At 43.7% G+C, this 20,274-nt stretch overlaps 1 protein-coding gene across 1 annotated transcript in view; it reads left to right on the forward strand.

The window, feature by feature from the left end:
- ITGB5 (integrin subunit beta 5) overlaps window positions 1-20,274 on the forward strand; it is a 106,206-nt gene that overhangs the window by 18,248 nt on the left and 67,684 nt on the right. Inside the window, exons 3-4 of the mRNA XM_045540108.1 lie at window positions 4,998-5,202; window positions 14,020-14,269. Of these exons, the coding sequence (XP_045396064.1) occupies window positions 4,998-5,202; window positions 14,020-14,269 (455 nt within the window). The remainder of the gene's footprint in view (window positions 1-4,997; window positions 5,203-14,019; window positions 14,270-20,274) is intronic.

The following is a 20,274-nucleotide window of genomic DNA, read 5'->3' on the forward strand; positions in this document are numbered from 1 at the left end:
ATCCACAAGGGTTCAGCCAGGCTGGGGCTGCAGCCGTGGCTGGTAAGAGGGCCCGGCCCGGCTGACTCTCAGTGAGAAAGGTGAGCCTCAGGGAGCAGCCAGCTCTCCGCCTGTGCCCACTTCTCCACCTGGGCTCTCTGCCTGTCCTCCAGCTTGTTTCTTCCCTTTTTACTGGGCCTGGCTGCCTCCCTTCCTGCTGGAGTCCTCTTCCTGAAGGGCCTACAGTTTCTCAACTCTTCCACCATGTTTCAGAAACAAACAAAAAATCTGTCCTTCTCCCCCCAAAACTGCCCCCACCTTGTTAGCTGTCAGCAACAGTAGGCAGAGTGGTATTCAAATGATGTAACGACTGGTGTGGCACAGACGAGGAACTGAGTGCACTGGCAGTGTTGCTGGACCGCTGAGTGCCTGCTGAGCACCAGCCTCCACTGCAGGGAGGGAGGTTTTGACTAGCAAAATGTCTGGGGAGTTGGCTGCTACAGTGCAAACAGCAAACCTCGCTGCATCCTCCATTCCGCAGGTGATGGAGGGAGTAGAGCAGGTGGCTTACAAGATATAATCACTAGTGCTGTAACAAACTAAAACTACTGGGCCAGGCATGGTGGCTCACGCCTATAATCCTAGCACTCTGGGAGACTGAGGCGGGAGTATTGCTTGAGGCCAGGAGTTGAAGACCACCCTGAGCAAGAATCAGACCCCTGTCTCTACAGAAATTAGAAAAATTAGCCAGGCGTGGTGCTCTGCACCTGCAGTCCCAAGTACTCGGGAAGCTGAGGCAGGAGGATTGCTTGAGTCCAGGAGTTTGAGGTTGCAGTGAGCTATGATGATGCCGCTGTGTTCTAGCCAGGGTGACAGAGTGAGATCCTGTCTCAAAAACAAACAAAAAACCCCCACTATCTAAATTTGGAACTTTCCCCTTTTCATTTTTATGTTATTACCACATAGTGACTGAAAGCTGCAGAGGACACTTCATGTTCCTGTTTCCATTCTTTTGCTTCTCTTGGTAGCTTGCCTGTAACGTTGTTACTCCTATGAGTCCTTTGGAGAGTTTGATGATGGCATTTCTGGAGACCACAGAGAAATGCTTTGTGTACTGAAACCTCTTTCAGCATGGAAGCCTGGGGCACCGGCAGGCAATTGTGCCATGGCCCATTAGAACCCAACCCTGAAGCTAGTTTCCATTTTTCTGTGTTGAGATGAAGTCCCTCGCTCTCCTTCATGGGGGTTGGGGCACCTCCATACCTGTTTCTCTGCATCAGAGGATATTTATCCCTTGAGTTTGATAGGTGGCAGGAAAATCTCTGCATTTGGAGTGGCAAAGAAATACCACATTCAGAGGGATGGGATCTGTAGGCCCAGACTTCGTTTCTTGTTGCAGAACTCAGCAGTGGCCTTGGCTGAGAGGGGAGGCGGATGCTGCAAAGAGCGCTGAACTTGGGCCCAGGAGGCTGAGACCAGATGAACTCAAACTTCTTGGGTGAAAATAGGCATGAACTTAGGCATGTGAACCTGTGACTTCACCTGTACAAGCCAGGGGCTGGCACCAGGTGATGCATTCAGGGGCCCTTCCCCTTGGAACATGCCATGTTCTGACACCTGGTGGAGGGTCCAGGTGTTGGGTCTCTGGGATCTGAAGCTCTTAGGACATCTGGCATCAGGATGTCATTCATGTGACGAGGATTTTCTTAATCATGAGTCTTCCTTTTCTCCAAGGGTTTATAATTTGAGGCATCTGTGTTCATTGAATTTGGAGCTTAGAAATGTAGGTATTGAGACATTTTCTTGATTTATAATGTTTGTGTGCCTAGGTGGTCATAAACATCAGAAGATATGCCCCTGGTTTTGATTTCCTCTCTTTAAATATGCATGTGTCCTTGTTCAAAATTCAGTATCTAGAAAGGAGCCCAGAGGAACAGAGGTGAAGCTCTTGGGCTTGTGTCTGCAGCACTCTCTGTCCCTTTTGTGGGCAAAAAGAACCTATGGCTAGAAATTAATCGTGGCTATTTTTGGACTCTGTGCCAGAAGAGATCTTTAGCTCTTAAGGGAATCCCACCGTTGAGGTATAGCTGCCTTGCTCTCGAAAGGTTCTTAAGATGTATCATACCCAGCAGTTCCTCACCTGGTAGCTCTGAGGCCCTAGAGCTCTGGGACAATGATAAGACTTGAAATGTAGGCAAAGATTTCTCAAAGGCCATTGAGTTCATCAATAAAATCATTGGAACTGCCCCAGGTAGCAAGAAACTGAACTTTGACATACTGATGATAGACATGGTTAGCACTGAGAATGAATTTATGGGTATGTGTGACATATGGGGTGTACCTTGCTGTCCATAAAGCTGCAGCTGCTGAGAAGGGGACTGCCTTGTACCATCACATTGCTGACTTGCTCAGCACTTCTGAAGTCACCCTGCAAGTTGCAGCTTTAATGTGATCAATGGTGGTTCTCACGCTGGCGACCAGGACACAGTCCATGATCCTCGCTGGTGCAGCAGTGAACTTCAGGAAGGCCTCGTGTGCATTGGTGCTGAGGTTTATCACAACCTAAAAATGTTATTAAGGAGAAATTCAGGAAAGCTGCTACCAATGAAGGGCATGAAGAGGGCTTTGCTCCTAACGTCCTAGAGAATAAAGGAGCCCCAGAGCTGCTAACGAGTTCAGCTGGGGAAGCCAGTGATACTAAGGCTGTGTGATTGGACATGGCTGCCTAAGAGTTCTTCAGGTCTGGGAAGTATGATCTGGGCTTTAAGTCTCCTGATGGTCCCAGCAGGTACATCTTCCCTGACCAGCAGGTAGCTCTGTACAAGTCCTTCATCAGTGACTGGTAGTGTCTATCAAAAATCTCTTTGAGCTGGATGTTGGGAAGCTTGGATGAAGTTTCCTGCTAGTGCAGGTATCCTAGCAGTAGAGAATGAGCTCAATGACCAACCCAAGGTGAATTGCTGAGGCCATGGAAGAGGAACCATGCAACTGCCTCCCGCTTGGGTGGAGCAGATTCAGTCTGTGACCTAGTCTAGTCCAGAGTTTAAGCTGGCCCAGACCAATGGGAGAGGTATCAGGGGTTCCCATCACTACAGGGAGACTGAAGATGCTTTCATTGCTGACCTTGTGGCAGGGCTGTGCACTGGACTGATCAAGACAGGCCTTGACAATCAGGACTGGGCCAAGTGCAGTCAGCTCCTCAGAAGGAGCTGGGCCTGTTTGCCAGCAAGACATTAGGAAATTCCCTAGCTGAGTAAGCTCTGGGCAGGTGAGGCCCTGAGCCCTTTAGGCTAATTAGACCTCTACTTCGGACAGCTCAAGACAGCAGACCAATACTTTTGGGGCCCTCAATACCTCTCCTTTCCCCCACCCCTGTGCTTTTCTCACTCTTCATTAGAACTGCTACATCAGAGTCTAACTTGACCACCTGGAACCGCATTTGGAAACCTTAGCTTTGAAATCTAAGACCAGAATAATCATTTTTCTAATCTTCTTCCATAACGAGTGTTTATGGCACCACTTATACTTCCAATGTAGTCCTCAAGGTTGTTGACAGGCAAGATCCCCAGGGGTTCGGTGCACAAAGTAAAAAATGATTCCACTATTTAAATAAATAAATAAAACCAGAAAACAAATAAAAAACTATCACATAGGCCCAGGACAATATCCCTGGATACTGCAAAGCATTCTTGACTTCTTGGTCTTGAATTTTGTAAAGATTGTAAAGGGCATTGACCAGGCCTGGGGCATCTGAGACCTTGATGAAAGGTTAGTCCTTCTGATTTTTGTGCCTCTGCCAGCAGCCTGGCTTCTACCACAGTGATCAAGGGACACTGACTCATCTTTCTGGCAAAGTGTCACAGAGGGGAGAGGAAGAGATCAGCGCCCTAATCCTCCAGCCATTACGAGGATTATACAGTGCAGCACTGGCATCCGACCAGCTGGGGGAGGTGATCTTATCGCCCACATCCATCAGTGAAAGGGTGTTCAGACAGAAGAGCAGCCTGGGTGTGCTTTGCCATTAAAAACCCCTTTGCTGGAAATGACCAACACTTAGAGGCTCCATACTTACAACAAAATATGTTGTTTTATTTTTAAATTAATATCTTAACCTCTTGGTGCCCCAAATTAGGTTCGGGCACTATGATGTTCCGCTTTCTCCCAAATCCAACTTAAGAAAATAAAGATTTTTCTTGTCAATGTGTATGGCACAAAACCAAAAGTATTTTAGTCCCTCTAATGTAACACCCTATTTTTCTTTTGAATCCTAATACAGATACAATTTAGTTTTCTTGTTTTTTTTCCTTAGTATAAGTGTTTTGAAATTTCTGCTCAATCTCCATAATTGTTTGTTATGACTGTATCATCTATTGAAGTGATGTACCATATTTTTATTATGGTTTAAGCACTTAGGTTTACAAGTTTATAAGATTACGTTATAAATAATACTGTAATATATATCTTATAGAGTTTTTCCTTCTTCTCAACTATTTTCTTGTAATAGAGCTCTAGGAGTAGGCCACTGGGTCAATGGCTCAGACTCTGCTGCCTCATTGTTCTCCAGAGTGGTTGTGCCTCTGTGAGGGATCCAAGGCCTGCGAAAGATGACGAAAAACAGCTCAAGAGTTAACTCTTGAATGCCCAAGTGAGGATTTCACATATGTCATCTTTTAAAAAATTTTTAGCTCTACAACTTTTGACTGTTTCAGTTTCTTTCTCTTGCTAATCATGTATGCAGTTAGGAGTATTCTGACCATCAAAATAAGAATGAAACCAAACATTTATTATGTGTTTACAATTTACAAAATGCTTCCCTGTCCAGTCAATCCTGATAATGCTTGGTGAGGTATTCAGGACAGGGGTGCTCATTTCATCCCTGCCATTTTCAGGCAATGAAAATGGAATGTAGAGACATTGAAGGTTGAAGGGCAACCAGGTAGTGACGCGCCTGCCACCTGCGATGTTCTGGGGAGACACCCTGACCGCCCCCTGCTCTCTCCCTCTGTTTCCCTGCCTAGGACTTCGGCAGCCCCCGGTCTGTCACCTCTCGGTGTGACTTGAGGGCAAACCTCGTTGGAAACGGCTGCGGAGGCGAGATGGAGAGCCCAGCCAGCAGCACCCGCGTCCTGCGCAGCCTGCCTCTCAGCAGCAAGGGCTCCGGCTCCGCGGGCACGGACGTCATTCAGATGACGCCGCAGGAGATCACCCTGAGCCTGCGGCCCGGTGAGTTGCCCTGGGAGACAGCTGGATGCCGGCTCAGGAAAGCCACGGTGGGGCCGGGACGTGTTACTAATGGGAACGCGAGCCAGGCCGGGCTGGGATCAGAGGCAGGAGGAGACCGTAAAGGTGTGGTGAGGCTCGGACCTCGGGAAGCAGACTACAGGGCCCCCGGGGTGAAGGGAGTATTTTTGCTATTTTTTAAAATTGTGGTAAAATATGTATAACATTTACCATTTTAGCCATTTTTAAGTGTCCAGTTCAGTGGCATTAAGTACATTCACAATATTGTGTAGGCATCTCCACTGTCTATTTTCAGAACTTTTTCATCATCCCAAACAGAAAATCTATACCCATTGAACAATAGCTCCTCATTCCACCTTACCCTCAGCCCCTGATCATCTGTATTCTACTTTCTGACTCTATGAATGTGGCTAGTTTGGGTACCTACTGTATTGAATCTCTCAGTATTTGTCCTTTGATGTTCGACTTAATTCATTTAGCATAATGTTTTCAAAGTTCATCCACACTTTAGGATGTGTCAAAATTTCATTCCTTTTTAGACTGAATAATATTTCATTGTGTTGTACATAACCCATTTTGTTTTGTTTTTTTTTGAAATAATGCCTCACTCTGTTGCCTGGGCTAGTACAGTGACATCATCGTAGCTCACTGCAACCTCAAACTCCTGGACTCAGGTGATCCTTCTGCCTCAGCCTCCCAAGTAACTGGGACTACAGGGATGTGCCACCATGCCTGGCTATGTTTTATATTTTTGTAGAGATAAGGTCTCACTATGTTGCTCAGGCTGGTCTTGAACTCCTGGCCTCAAGTGATCCTCTTGCCTTGGCCTCTTAAAGTGCTAGGATTACAGGTGTGAGCCACCGTGCCTGGCTTCCACATTTTGTTTATCCAGTGAACATTTGGGTTGTTTCCAGCTTTTGGCTATTTTGAATAATGTTATTGTTTCTTCTAGGAGGATGCTGGTAGATTTGTTCCCTAGTTAATGCAAGTTGCTCAAGAAAAGTGCTACTATTAGGAAAACGCATTCTTTTCCTGTCGGCAAATTCTATTTGATTTTGTCATATAATATTCTAGTAGAATATTATTCTGGTAGAATCCTTGCAAAGTCAAAGGGTGGATGTGCATCTGGCTGCACTGGAAAGTATCACATTTTGGGGAGGGGGCAGATTTTTCCAAATTCTGTTGAGTTTTAGCCTTTTCTTCTATCCTGTTGTCTAGGAAACCATTGGCAATAACTATTTGTAGATGGTTTATTTAGACTTCAGGGTGGCCTGTAGCAGTGCAAAGATCACGGATCGGGTTGGCTTTTCTGGGTTCTGGCCCTGGCTCTGTCCCTAGCTCAGGCCTGGGCAGGTTACTCCATCTCTCAGCAGCTCAGTGTCTTTGTTGAATTTATTTCTCACAGGCATGTTCAGAGGCTTAAATGAGACTTTTCGTATAAGTAAATTTTAAAAAGTAATGGCCAAGGGTGCCAGACAGAGGTTTGAGGAGGGGTGCTCAGTGCCTCAGAAATGGGTTTAGCATAGTGCTCCCTCTGGAGCACTCAGCGAAGCGCCCTGTTGCTGCTGTTATTATTACTGTTGAATGGTCTGCACCACGGGTGTTTTTGGGGAGAGCTCTGAGTCATCATATATTTGAAAAATGTTTTATTTTGCCTATTTTAATTGTCTTAAAAGTGAGAAACAAAGGAAGGGTGTAAGGAGGCCCTGCTGGACAGAGAAGCCTAAGCTACTGGATTGCCCACGGAGGGATCAGTGCTGAGATTAGTTGAAGTTAGGATTTTTACAGACTTTCTCACTGTGAGTGACACACAGCCTTTTTGTTTGGTGAGATGCCAAGTTGAGAGGGAAAAGGAAGGGAACCCTTACAAAACTGTGTGGGTGGGGAGAAAAAGGCAACTGAGCCTTTATGTGGGCAGATGTTTGGTAATGTTCTCCAGGGAAAAATAAATTGTCTTACATGAAGACAGGCTCCAGGTCAAGGGTTGTGTCCTAAAAGTGGGTGTGGGAGTTGTTATGGACTATTGATATTCTGGAACACTGTATAGCATAAGAACATTATCTACTAATATGAATGCTGTATCTTCCTTTTTATTGTGATAACAATATAACAGGAACTTAAAGGAAATTCTTGAAAAATCATCCACTTTAAACACAATATTATTTTTCATTTTTACTGTATCTTCTGCCTTTATTCACATGTTCATATTTTTCATATGCTTATAATCATAATATATTTATAACTGTACACTATTTTCAGTCAACAGTCTTTGGAAACAAGGACAAAAATCCACACTTCCAAAACAGTTTGTAGTTTCAGAGTCATCGTCGAGGGAGGTTTTTAACTTGTGTTTTTGGACCTCCTCATCTAGAATAGCTCTCAAAGCCTGTACTGTTCTCTCCAAGAAATGGTGGCAAATCCTTATTCTTTAGGGTAGATTTAATTTAGGAATCTCATAAAGCCAAAGAGGGCATAGTTTTAATAATTCCAGTTTTTCAAATCAGAATTAAGGAGTGAATATGAGCAGACAGTTTGGTTTGACTTATTAACTGGCTTTTAAGACGGCCCCCACAGAGGAGTTAAAGAGTGAGTTTAGTAATGGCAGGTTTATACACAATATGTATTTATGCATAAAACCCACTGTATCCTCAATTTAAAAAAAGTCAGTCTTATTTGGTTGGCATAGTCACATCTCCTGCTAAATGTTATGATAGTTTCTAGTTATTAGAAATAAAATGGAAAACATGATCCTGTGTTTACACAAAACCTACGGGTGCTGTGTGCAGCTCTGTCTTGTGGGAGGTGTAGGGGCAGGGAGCCCAGTGTTGGGGGCATTGAGGTGACAGAAGGGTTGGCCTCCCCATGAAAATACACCTACACCATGAGGATGTTTCAGTCTGTGGAGGTGAAGACCAGGAGGAGATTTGATGAAAATCTGAATTCTTAAGAGTCTAAAACCATCATAAATATGGTTTTCACATATAGAAACACTTGAAACCAATGATGCCTTGTCAAATTTTGAAAATATAATTTTATATTTTAAAAGAGAAGTACAGGCAAACCCCAGATATTGATTTGAGGGAAGGGGAGAATGGTATGTTGCAGTTAGCAAAATTTTCAGTTTAGTGAATGCAACTCACCTCAAGGAAATGCCTCCCTGACTCTGGGGAGGGCTTTCAGGTATATAGGGATGGATTTTTCCATTATATCTTTTTAGAAATGCTTTTGTGTCTCCTTCCTCCTTGCCCTCCCCCAGTACCTCATAATAAATATTTGTTGAGTGAAATATAACCCTTCGCCAGCCTTATACCAGACTAGTCAAGGACAAGCCTCAGCATAATATGAAAGATACCATGAAGGCAAAGTTGTTGTTCCAGGATAGCTCTGGGGGAGAAAAAGGAAAGCAAATTTCCCTGTAAGCAGGATTTATACTTCTGTTTTTCTTTTTTTAAATTGAGATATATTTCATTTACCATAAAATTCCCTATTTTGAAGTATACAGTTCAGTGGTTCTTAGTGTATTTGCAAGGTTGTACAACTATCACCACTAATTCCAGAACATTTTCATCACCCCAAAAAGAGATCCCGTACCCATTAATAGTTACTCCTCATCCTGCCCCACCCCCTCCCCATTCAGCCCCTGGCAACCACGAGTCTACTTTCTATTTCTGTGGTTTGGCCTGTTCTGGACATTTCCTGTAAGTCATATACTATGTGACCATTTATATCTGGTTTCTGTCACTTAGAAAAATGTTTTCAAGGGTCATCCATGTTGTAATATGTACTTCATTTCTTTTTATGGCCAAGTAATATTCCACTGTGTGTATGTAGATATACTACACTTTAGCTGATGGCCATTTGTGTGGTTTCCACTTTGAGGCAATTATGACTAATGCTGCAGTGAACATCCATGTACAAGCTGTGTGGGGACATGTGTTTTCAATAATCTTGGATCTATAGCTTGGAGTGGAATTGCTGGGTCATATGGTAATTCTATGTTTAACTTTTTGAAGAACTGCCAAACTTGAAGCAGGATTTTGTATAAACACAAGATCATGTTTTGTATTTTATTTCAATACTGAAAACTATATATCAGGATAAGAACCTTAGAAAATCCTTAAGAAAGGACTTATACTTTAAAGTAAAGCTTATTGAGAACGGTCAGAAGCTACAGGTGGTTTTGAAATACTGAGGCAATTAGAAAAGGTTTACTAAAATCATTATTTGCCTCAATCCCTTAATCTCTTAAAACATGACCCTTGATTGATAGCTCTTTTTTTTGTTTTAAATTTTTATTTTTGAAATAATTTTAGACTCACAAGAAGTTGTAAACACAACACAGAGATGTCCTATGTATCCTTTTCAGTTGTCCCCAATGATAATATCTTATATCACCACAGTAGGTTGTAAAAGCCAGGACATTGACATTGGTATGATACTGTTACTTAAACTACAGGGGATTGGTCACTTCGGGGTTTCCTGCCAGCCTCTATTTATGTTTTTTTCTCCCTCTTCTTTCAGATTCTACTTTGGAGGTGCCCGTTTAAGTATTTCTTCTGCAATAAAGTTGCTACCCAGGCTGACAATGTACATTCTTAAATAGATGAAGAAGGACTTTTGATGATGGGTAGATAAGGGATTATTTTAAAGGAAAGTAGAAATGTAGAGCCCCAGTGCTTGGAGGCAGATACCATGGAGGCCAACCATGCCTTCAGATGACTTGTTTTTTGTTCCATCAGTTAAGAGTCTGAATTCTGAGCCGGGGAATGGGGTGCAGTGCAGCCTGACAGCCTTGTGCTAGAACAGTGAGGCAATTCTTTGGTTCTAGATCTGGATTTAACCCCGGGGCACTAATTACCTTCTGCTGTAGTGAACAGAAGAGCTATATGTTCATTTATAAGGCGTACACTAGGGCCCTACTTTCTTGTTCAGTTATATTTCTGTGATAATATAGTAAATTTGTGTGTTTTCCCTCTTTCTTTCAACTTCTAGTAGAGAAGCGTTAATTCTGGGGAGTCAAAAACCATTCATACTTATTTGGAATGGCAAGAGTCTTTATCAGCTGAGGTGCTACTTTGTCTTAGCACTTGAACAAAAATCAGTCTTTAAAGGTTTTGCTAGAATTCTCTACTCATTCTCTAGAAATGTTTGTCATCTGATGTATGTTCCTAAGGAAAAGGCTAAGTTTTCACTTTTTATTAAAGGGAGGGCAGAGAGAAGAAAGCTTTAAAAATACATTTCGGATGGAATGCTAGTTGCTACATGATTACAGTGGGAGGAACTGTACTTACGAACTGAGCAGGGGCAGGAATTCTGCACAATGCAGTTGGAGCTGGTGCTTTGGAAACAGGAAAAACCAGAAGGACGTGAGAGGGGCTGCCTGGGGGAGTCGCTGCATCCTCACAGGTGCCAGGTGATCAGCTTCTCTTTTGAGTTTGCATTATCCTGTTTCTCTGATCCTGCTACTGGTCTGGAACAGGGATTATGTGGAACCGCCCCAGAGAGAAGGGGTGTAGCCTGTAGGGATGCTGTGTGGAGAGGGAGGGCACAGGGGACAGTGAGTCACCACAGACAGGCACAGACCCAGCCCTGACAGCAAAGGGAGACGGGCTGTGCACTCTGCCAGGCCCATGGGAGGTGGCTACTGGTTTAAAGACTCAGGTGGTGCGTGAGAGCAGCGTGGCTGAGAGAGAGGGGGAAGGAAGGGCCGTGCCTGAGTACAAGTGGTTCTGGAAGCGCACCCAGAGATGGGAGCCGTGCCCCAGACCTTCTCTCTGCAGACTGTGCACTGACCTCAGAGCCTCCCTGTTGGGGAGCTGATGTGCTGGCAGCTTAGCACCCACACCAAGAATCCTACCAGGAATGTCACTCCCTCCAAAATCTGCTGACAGAATGTTCCATATTGCCAAGGCCCATTCCGGAGTTTGTGGTATTTAAAATCAAGCATATTAGAGGTGGCAAAAACTCTTTTTCTGAGCATTAATATTGCTCTCTTTCTTACATCCCTCCTTTCCTGGGAAAATGTGAGAAATATTTCCTTTTAACATTTGCAGCCCTCCTTTGGAAGGGTGTGTGTGTGTGTGTGTGTGTGTGTGTGTGTGTGTGTGTGTGTGTGTGTGTGTATTCTCTTACTGATCAATTTGTTTTAGAATTTAATGCCAAGAGATTTCTCACTTCAGAATAGATACCCTCTTACCATATAAAGGTACCTACACATTATACCTTATTTCCCTCTTTGGCTTCATGGCTGGAAAATTTGGAGTTAAATTTATATGCCCAAGGCTATAGCCATTCAAACTCAAGTTTCTGGCAGAATTTTCTATCTCTCTTTTTATCCCCACAGGAAATTACTTTAATAATTGACTTTTGGGGGAACTGAGGCTGAAGTTTTCCTTGTGGAGGAACATTTGTGGTGTTTATATACATTATCTCCTTTAATCCCCACCATAATTAATACCCTCCCTGCTTTACTGATGCTGAAACTGAGCAGCAAGTTGAAAGGAGCCTGAGGCCTCCTGAATCCCTGGTGACAGGTCTGGACTGGGACCCAGCTTCCCCACTTCCAAGCCTCAGCTCCTGTCCCATGGTGCCTCCCGGAATCCAAGCCAGTTCTCTGTTTCCTAGTTTTAAAATGCCCATCTGCTCATTACACATAACTCATAGAAAGGCAGAAGTAGATTGTGGATAAAAGAAGGTATAGCTGGGAACTTGGGGGGAAGGTTGACAGGTGGCAGAAAATGTGGAAAACCCTGAAAAGAGGTCAGGCATCAGGCAGAGGAGATATGATGGTGGGCTCTGTCCCTTTGGGGTCTGTTGTCTGCCCATGCAAGGGCCGAGGAAGGGTCTCCCTTCCCCCTAATCCTCCCTCCTCCCTGCCCCTCTCCCACTATGTTGTGGCATCCAAGGGGCCCTTTGGAGGGACCTGCTCTGTCTGCCTGATGGGAGCCAGAGACAGACACTGCAGCAGCCCGGAATTCATTCTGGAAGAAATCTCGAACATTCCTCTGTTTGAGTCAGACTCCGGTGGTTTTAAAAATAGGCTCATACCATCAGGCAACTGAAATTATATCAATCTTAAGGCGGCCAGAACAGTACGTGCAGAGGCAAGTCAGGGAAAGCAGGCTTGGAGCTGCCACTCTGGCTACAAATAGTAATTATAATAATCGTATTTCATTTGTGCAAGCCTTTACTGCTTATAGAACACTTCTCTCCCTCATGAGTGCATCACAGCCTTAACCACTGCTGTGAGCATTGTTATTTCCATTTTATATTTGGGAAAACTGAGGCTCAGGTTGCATCCCTAGTTCAGGAACAGAGCTGGAACTTGAACAAAATCTTTTGATCATTTGATTCTTCATGGTCTAGTTAGTGAAATATGCCTTGTTTGGGATGGGAGGTAGAAAGGGAGCATGAAGGATTGAGTCTTCTACCCTGTAGGTTCAAGAGGGCTGCAGTTTGCTGGTTGTCGGCTTGAAGTGAAAGATTGGTTGCTCTAAGATGTGGCTGTCAGTATGTCAGGTGTGGTCCCCTTGGGCAGGAGAGGGGCCACCTTTGCTGTTGTGCCTCTAAACACACAAAGGATATATCCAGATTACAAATGTGCATGGACAGTTCTGCTCTGGGATAAATAGGACATCTCTTGGTGCTCCTGAAAGGCTAATGAGCCCAAGGGAGATAGAATTACCTGGTATGAGTTGAGCCTTGAAGTTGGTTCTGAGTGATTTGTTTTAGAGATTATGAAATGATTTAGGAATCATTATCCTAGTGTAGGTCCTCCTGTTACTGCCTCCAGTTACTGCAAAGGCCACACTTCCCAGATGTTGGCTTTTCTCTTTGTTTTCCTCATTTGGATCAATTCTGCTGTCCTCCGTCTGTTGGCTACCTCACTATAGAACCAAAAACCATTTTCTTTTTCTTGTAGCTGGTAGACAAATCCAGCAGTGTCTTTTTTTTTTCTTTCTTCTCTTTCTTCTCTTTCTTTCTTTCTTTCTTTCTTTCTTTCTTTCTTTCTTTCTTTCTTTCTTCCTTTCTTTCTTTCTTTTCTTCCTTTCTTTCCTTTCTTTCCTTTCTTTCCTTTCTTTCTTTTTGATGGAACTAAAATTTGGAATTCATTTTCCTGTACTTATATATATAATTTCTGATGATAATGAGTTGTGTCTGATGTTCCAAAATGTCAAACTAAATAGAAAGTTTGTGGCTAGGGAAATAGAAATAGTAAGTGGTTAGGGAAATAGAAACAAAAACAGGTGACTTGGCACAGGAATAAATATTTTTGCCCTTTGGGGTATTTTAAGTAACTGCCCTCTTTGTCTTGTGCCTCTCTCTCTTCCCCTCCTGGCTCTTACTTGCTCGTGCCCATACTCCTCTTTCGTTAATTCCTTCCCTGCTTTCTGTTCCACACACACATTCCCGTCTTAGGTGGGGCTTTTTCTGGAGTTGGTGTGTGGTTGGTGGGCTGTTCTCCACCCACCATGTGTCCATGGAATTGTCCAGCTCGCTGTCCACTGATTCCCCAAGGGTCCTTGCTGCTGAGAAAACAGAGCTGCCCTAAGGAGCCTGGTTGTTAAAGAGTTTCCTGAGAAATGCTGAGCCAGGTGTTTGGGAAGGAGGAGCTAGGGCTTTATCCTTAGCACCGTGTTCCCCTCAGGCACTCTACTTCCAAGGAAAATATTTCTTCTGGGAGGCACACAGTCACTAAAGAGAAGTAAGAGGTGAACCAGCTTTGAAAGCAAAATCCCTCCCTTCATTCCCCAGCAAGTTGCATGGGCTCTCACACGCATGACCTCTCTGTTGGCACAGGTGACAAGACTGCGTTCCAGCTGCAGGTTCGCCAGGTGGAGGATTATCCTGTGGACTTGTACTATCTGATGGATCTCTCCCTGTCCATGAAGGATGACTTGGACAACATCCGGAACCTGGGCACCAAGCTCGCCGAGGAGATGCGGAAGCTCACTAGCAACTTCCGGTTGGGGTTCGGGTCTTTTGTTGACAAGGACATCTCTCCTTTCTCCTACACGGCACCGAGGTACCAGACCAACCCATGCATTGGGTAAGTGACCAGTTGGCCTTCTCTTGGGGACTAAAGGGTGGAAGAATGTAGTAGAGGGAAACTTAGCTCAAAGAAAGAATTAGTGAAGGCATGTTTAGGAGGAATGGCCAGGCTTAGGCATTTAACCTGATCATGATGATGATAAGGTCTCTCCTTCCCTACGTGTAAAGAAATGAGCTATCACAAGGTTGCATAAAGATATAATATAATGATCACAACCTGTTTCTTTTCCTACTCTTTATACAGCACCATTTTCTAACATTAATAGAATGTAGATGGTGTCCTCAGGGAATGATGGATCTGGGTGATCAGGGAGGGAACAGACAGGACAACTTAAACTTTTGCTCTTGCTTGTAGCAGCTGGGGTGCTTTGGGATAAATGAATTCAAAATTTTTCCCTGTTGTTTATGTAAATTCCTATAACTCATCTTGGTAAAACTAAATGAAAATCCTCTCTTAAAGGTATGAATTTTCTTCAACATAAGTCAAGTACCTGACCCAGAAAATATTTTATAAATTATTAGAGAACAGGTTTTTCTAACAACTGCAACCAAACAGTGCAAAAGTGTATAAAGGCTCAAACTTGCTAGAAGTTTCTTTCCTGCTCACTAAGTCCAGCTGGGTCTCATGATCAGTGGACACTTTGCCTCCAAGAAGTGACTCAGGGACCCAGGCTCCTTCTATCTTCCAGGCTTTACCATCTTCCACAGATAGCTTCTGAGGTCATCCTGCTTGCAGGGTCATGTGTCAGAGGATAAGCCTCTGCCATTTCTGCTCCCACATTCTATGAGACGGAACTGAATTCTAGCAAGGAGGCTGGAATTCTAGCTTAGCTGTGTGCCCAGGAATCAGAGGAAATAGGATTAGTGAACAGGTCTCTGCCGTGGGGGATTTGTATGCATGTGGCCGGGGGGAAGGTGAGGGAGTCACATCCTTCAGTCTCCCTATCAAGACCTCTGCTGGGTTGGTTTCTTTCTTTCCTAGTCTTTCAAGTGTTCCTTTAAATGTCAGGATTATGCAGTGTGACTACAATGAGTGGTCACTTCCAACTTTTCCTCGCCTTATCCACATTCAACTTCAGGGAGGCTTTGGGATATAAGGCCCCAGAGTAGTCACCAGATAAGAGAACAAGTAAGACTTAAGTTCTTTCTAAGTGTCAGGCACCACACTAAACACTTTATATGGTTTTATCTCATTTAAATCTCATAACAACCTGTTGAGGTCTCTAAGGTAGGTGTAAGTAAGATTTTAAAGATGAAGAAACTGAGGCTTAGCAGAATAAATAACTTGCCCAAGATTACACAGATAGCAAGGGGTAGACCTGGAATCTGAATCCAGACAGACTACTTTCCGAGTCTGCATTCTTATTAATGTGATACCTATTGTTTCCCCATCCAAATCTCTCTACAACACAAATATTTTACCTGTGGCTGAGTAATAATGCCCTCTCCAAAACCACCCTACCCCCTCCCTCTGGAGGCTTACCTGAGGATAATGGTAGGCGATGCTGCAGTAATATACAATCCCCAAATCTCAGTGGTTCAACACAAAGTTGCTTGTGTAAAATCCAGTGATAGTTGAGCTGCTTTCCTTGGTGGCTCTTCTTCACACGGTGACTCAAGGATCCAGGCTCCCTCCATCTTGTGATCTCATTTTCAATTCTTGATCTCTCTGCTGCCACCAATGGAGAGAGAGCTGTTCTTAAGGCCCTGAGCCGGCTGATCTCTACAGATTCTCTTTGGTAGCCATGGCAGCTCCCAGCTCCAAGTTGGTGCTTGTGGCATATGTTCTTCTGAATCCTTCCTGATCCTTCTGTACACTCTCCCAGAAGCTGACTTAGATCTTCCCCAGGGGTTGGGAATTGACACTGGTGGAAAAACAGACAAGAAAAAGTTTTAAATACAAAGGAGATTCTAAGTTCCTTAATCATGAAGAGGTGCTAGGTGTGAACATTTGCTGGGTTTAGCTTCCTCCTGTGGGCACTGGGATTATTATTACTTTGATCCTGTCTCCAAGGCCCTTTTCAGCTAAGTCCAGGTGCCACATGTCCTCTTGCTGGAGTTTCACTACTTACCAGGACCAATGGCATCTTAACCCTAACTTTTTTCAGTTAATCTGGAATGGTGATTCTATCTACTTCTTCTCCCCTCTGCCTTCCCCGGGCTCTGCCTCCAGACAGACGGGGTGTGTGTCCACTTTCACTCTTCCGAAGCTCGTCCACTGAGACATTAGACTGGACGCTGGCAGAGGATCAAGAGCTGGCCCTGGGCGCTCCGCCTTTGAATATTCAGAGTTGTCCGCATTGCTTATTCAGAGCTCGTTCTCTAGCCCCTCAATGGCAGGACCAGTTGCCAACAGGAAAGTTCTTGACAGTGAGTACAAGGCCCACTGAAAAGTTGCTTGTAACTGGGAAAGTAGCAGGATGAACAAAAAATTAAACAGAAAAGGATTAAAATTTTAAAATAAAAAAAAGTAAAAAATTTTTTAAAAAAAGACAAAAGACAACTGCTTGTAAGACAGGAAACCCAGTGAAGAATGAGATTTTTGAAGGAAACATCAGGTCTGAGTTACATAAACCTCTCTTTTCCGAGGTGGGCAATGCGCGGAGTCACACTGTAGCTCAGCGAGCAGGCTGAGGTTTCTCTGCCCTTGTCCAGGCGGTGCAGCGTCCTCTGGGTCTCGGGAGATTCCCCACTGCTCCTTGGAGAGAAGCGCCCGATCCGGGGTGTGATCTGGCTGTTCCTGTGCCTGGCCCAGCATGTGTGTGTGCTTTGTTTGCCTTCCTATTTTAATGACACTGTGAAATAGTTACTAACATTTCTTAAAAAAACAGATTTAATTAAAAATAACTGGGATTTCTGGTTTTTCTTGAAAAACAGGGAGGTCTGGTAAAGTGGGCTTGTATTGCAGCTTGTTCGGCTGCCACAGTCTCCACCACTCCCTCTTGTCTTGCGGCTGGCCTGTTCCACATGTTTGCATTCCACGCCTGCGCTCAGCAGACATTTGTTTGTGATCCTTGTATAACTATCCTTTTCCTCCAGCCAATGTGGAAAGGAGAACCACAGAGTTCTTCTCAAGCTCCAGTGACACCTTCAGTTAGGCTTTTCTCCCCTGTGGTGGAAGCAACAGCAGCCCCCAAGAAGTTTTGGGGCGATGGGAACATCAGGTGAAGTGACTTAACCACTTGTGCAGGACATCACAAAGAGAGCCAGTATGCGTGGGACTTTCCTAAGGTTTGTCCCTCCTTCTTGTGTTCCAGATGTTTCTGCCAAAGGATCAAATTGCTAGACTCATCCATTCCCATCTTAGAATGTATCAGAAATGCCAAGTCTGAAGTAGGAAGTGCCAAGGCTGCCATAGGAAAACAAAAGGCATAGAGTAATTTAATCATCAGATTAAAGAACTGTTTTAATTGCTATTCTGAGTAATAGGAATAGTTTTACCGGGAAGAGTCACATGATATTCACTGATACAGGATTTGAAGGATTAATCTGGCATGTTGTTTCCAGTTCTGAGCACTTTTTCTTTTGTTGGGGATATTGAGCTGTTGTTGAAATACATATCATGTAAAAATATTTGCAAGTGAGATAATACATTAATCCTTATTTATAATACATTTTTACTTATCCTTTGTGTATTTCTACCAGGAAGTCATAGCATTCCTTCACCACCTTGAAGGTAGTATTCCATTGTCTGTCTGCATCTGTCATGGCTGATATGACATCTGTGTGTCAAATCATTTTCCTTCTCTCTGGTGGTATTTGGTATTTTCCTGTGCTTTTCGTGTTCTATAATTATATGCACTCCAGTATGTCTAGGTTGGATTTTGGTTCACATTGCTCAGAACTCGGTCTGCCTGTTTAATCTGAGAGTACATCTTTGTTCTTGAAAATTCTCAGACGTTATCTCTTTGCTTGCTGCTTCTGTGCCGTCCTCTCCATTTCCTTTCTGACACTATTAGGTGTCAGTTTGGAGCTTCTCATACTAAACTTCATGCTTCTTAATTTTTCTCCCAAATTTCTACCTCTTTCTTTCTTTCTCTTAGCTGCATAGTGGGAAATTTCTTGCAGTTTACTATTTAGTTCTTCAGCTGCTTAATTCATACACTGAGATTTCATTTTTGAATTCAGTGACTATATTTTTCATTTCTTTAATTTTTATTTGGTTCTTTTTCAAACTCATTGTTTTTCATAGTGTTTTTTTCAGACCTTTCTGTTTTATTTTGTTTTTCTAATAATATCCTGTCTGGCCTTCGGTTTCTATTCCTTCCTCTCTTTGAATGTTTTAAATATCTTTGTCTTAAAGTATTTCAAATCATTCTCTCTCTATTTCTTGCACTATGGACCCTGCAGTGTGTTGGATTTGCTGATGTTCCTTCATGGTTTGTTTCTTGTGGGATTTACACCTTTTTCATTAGCTCGTCTTCATCAGAGGTTGTGCTGACCTCCCCGCAGAGGAGTTTTGTGTTTGCTGCTGCCAGGAGCCTCCAGGTTTCACTGTGGGACTGGTTTTCCTGTTAATTTCTCAGTTGGGGATTTCTTCACCATAAAAGTAGTGAATTCTGATTGTTGAGACCTGGAGTTACAATTGGGTGAATCGCCTCACTCACGGCCTGGAGTAGATGGTTGGCTTCCTCGCCTCTTTCCTAGACCAGCAGCTGGAGGGTTTCTTTTTCTGGTTTTGGTGGCACAGTTTGAGCTCTTTGTAGAGCTTGGCTTTGTGCAGAGAGCCCTATTCCACTGCTGAGCCTTGTGCAAGCAGGAGACTCGTCACTCTGTCCGGTGGACTCCTGCTGCAAGGCCCTGGGGCCTCCGCCAAGTCCTGGCACAGAGGGGAGCCCCTGGGCATGAGCTCCTGCTCAGCTCCCTCCTATTCCCTTCGGTCCATTCATTTGTTGAGTGGTTTCCTCTTCATTTCTGGCACCTGGGATTTCCCTTGTAAGCTCCCAGTCTTGGCTATATACTAAATATTTTTAAATTATATTTTACCTAGCAGTTCTATATGTTTAGAGTAAGAGGGAAGCCTTTCCATATCAGCTCAATCCTTGATATTGTCCTAAAGTATTAGACTGTTTTCTGGATTTGCCTAGATCTAGTGTCTTCAAATTGGATTTACTTTTTATACACATACTCCCTCAGCTCTTTAACCATATATATTTTATTTTTTATCTTCCTTGTTAATAATCCTTAATTTAATAACACCTATAATGGGGTCCCACGGTACAGACACAGGGTGGGGGCGGAACAGTCCCCTGGCATGAGACCCCAAAGCATCTAGATCTTCAGGTCACTTAGCTCTTCCAGGGGTTAAATCAGATAACTAGGCACAGGCAACATCCTATTCCAGTGACAGTGGAGACATTCCCAGGGTCTATGTGACAAGCTGTGTTCCTTTCAGTAAGAAGTGACTCTGATTTAGTTATAGAAAATTCTCTGCAATGAAGGCTTCTCTCTGGCAAACACATTTTCTTAAAAGTAATTCTCCACAGTAAAAATGTATCTGCTTATTGGCGTTTGCAGAAGTGAAAGGGAAGAGGTAAAATATGCGGAGCTTTAGCTGAGTTTCTCACAGCTTTTCTGGTTTTCTCATTAAACAGCAATTATTATTCAGTCTCTCTCCTCCCTTTCCATAACCAGCCTGACCGAGTGTGACAATAAACACACACCTGAAGTCCTAAATCGTGGAACAGAAAAACACAGAAGAGTGTAGGAGCTTGGAGGGAGATAAAGAGGCGTGAGAGTTTGGATATATTTACTTCCTTCTGGGCCTATTATGCATTTGTCAAATAGCTACAGATGGGACCTCAGTGCCTTTTTCCAGCTGGGAATGTAATTTCCACGACTGTTCTCTTTACCACAAAATGAGGGGGTAATGAGAAGTTTGGGTGGCCCGAGGCATGGGTTTAAAAAAGAGTTTGACCTGTCCAAGCACAAGGTGTCCATGAAGATTTGGAGGGAGAGGGGAGAAAAACAAAGGAAAGGCAAGTAGGGAAAGCCTCTAGCTGC

Source organism: Lemur catta, chromosome 1 (assembly GCF_020740605.2).
Source record: "Lemur catta isolate mLemCat1 chromosome 1, mLemCat1.pri, whole genome shotgun sequence".
Lineage (NCBI taxonomy): Eukaryota > Metazoa > Chordata > Mammalia > Primates > Lemuridae > Lemur > Lemur catta.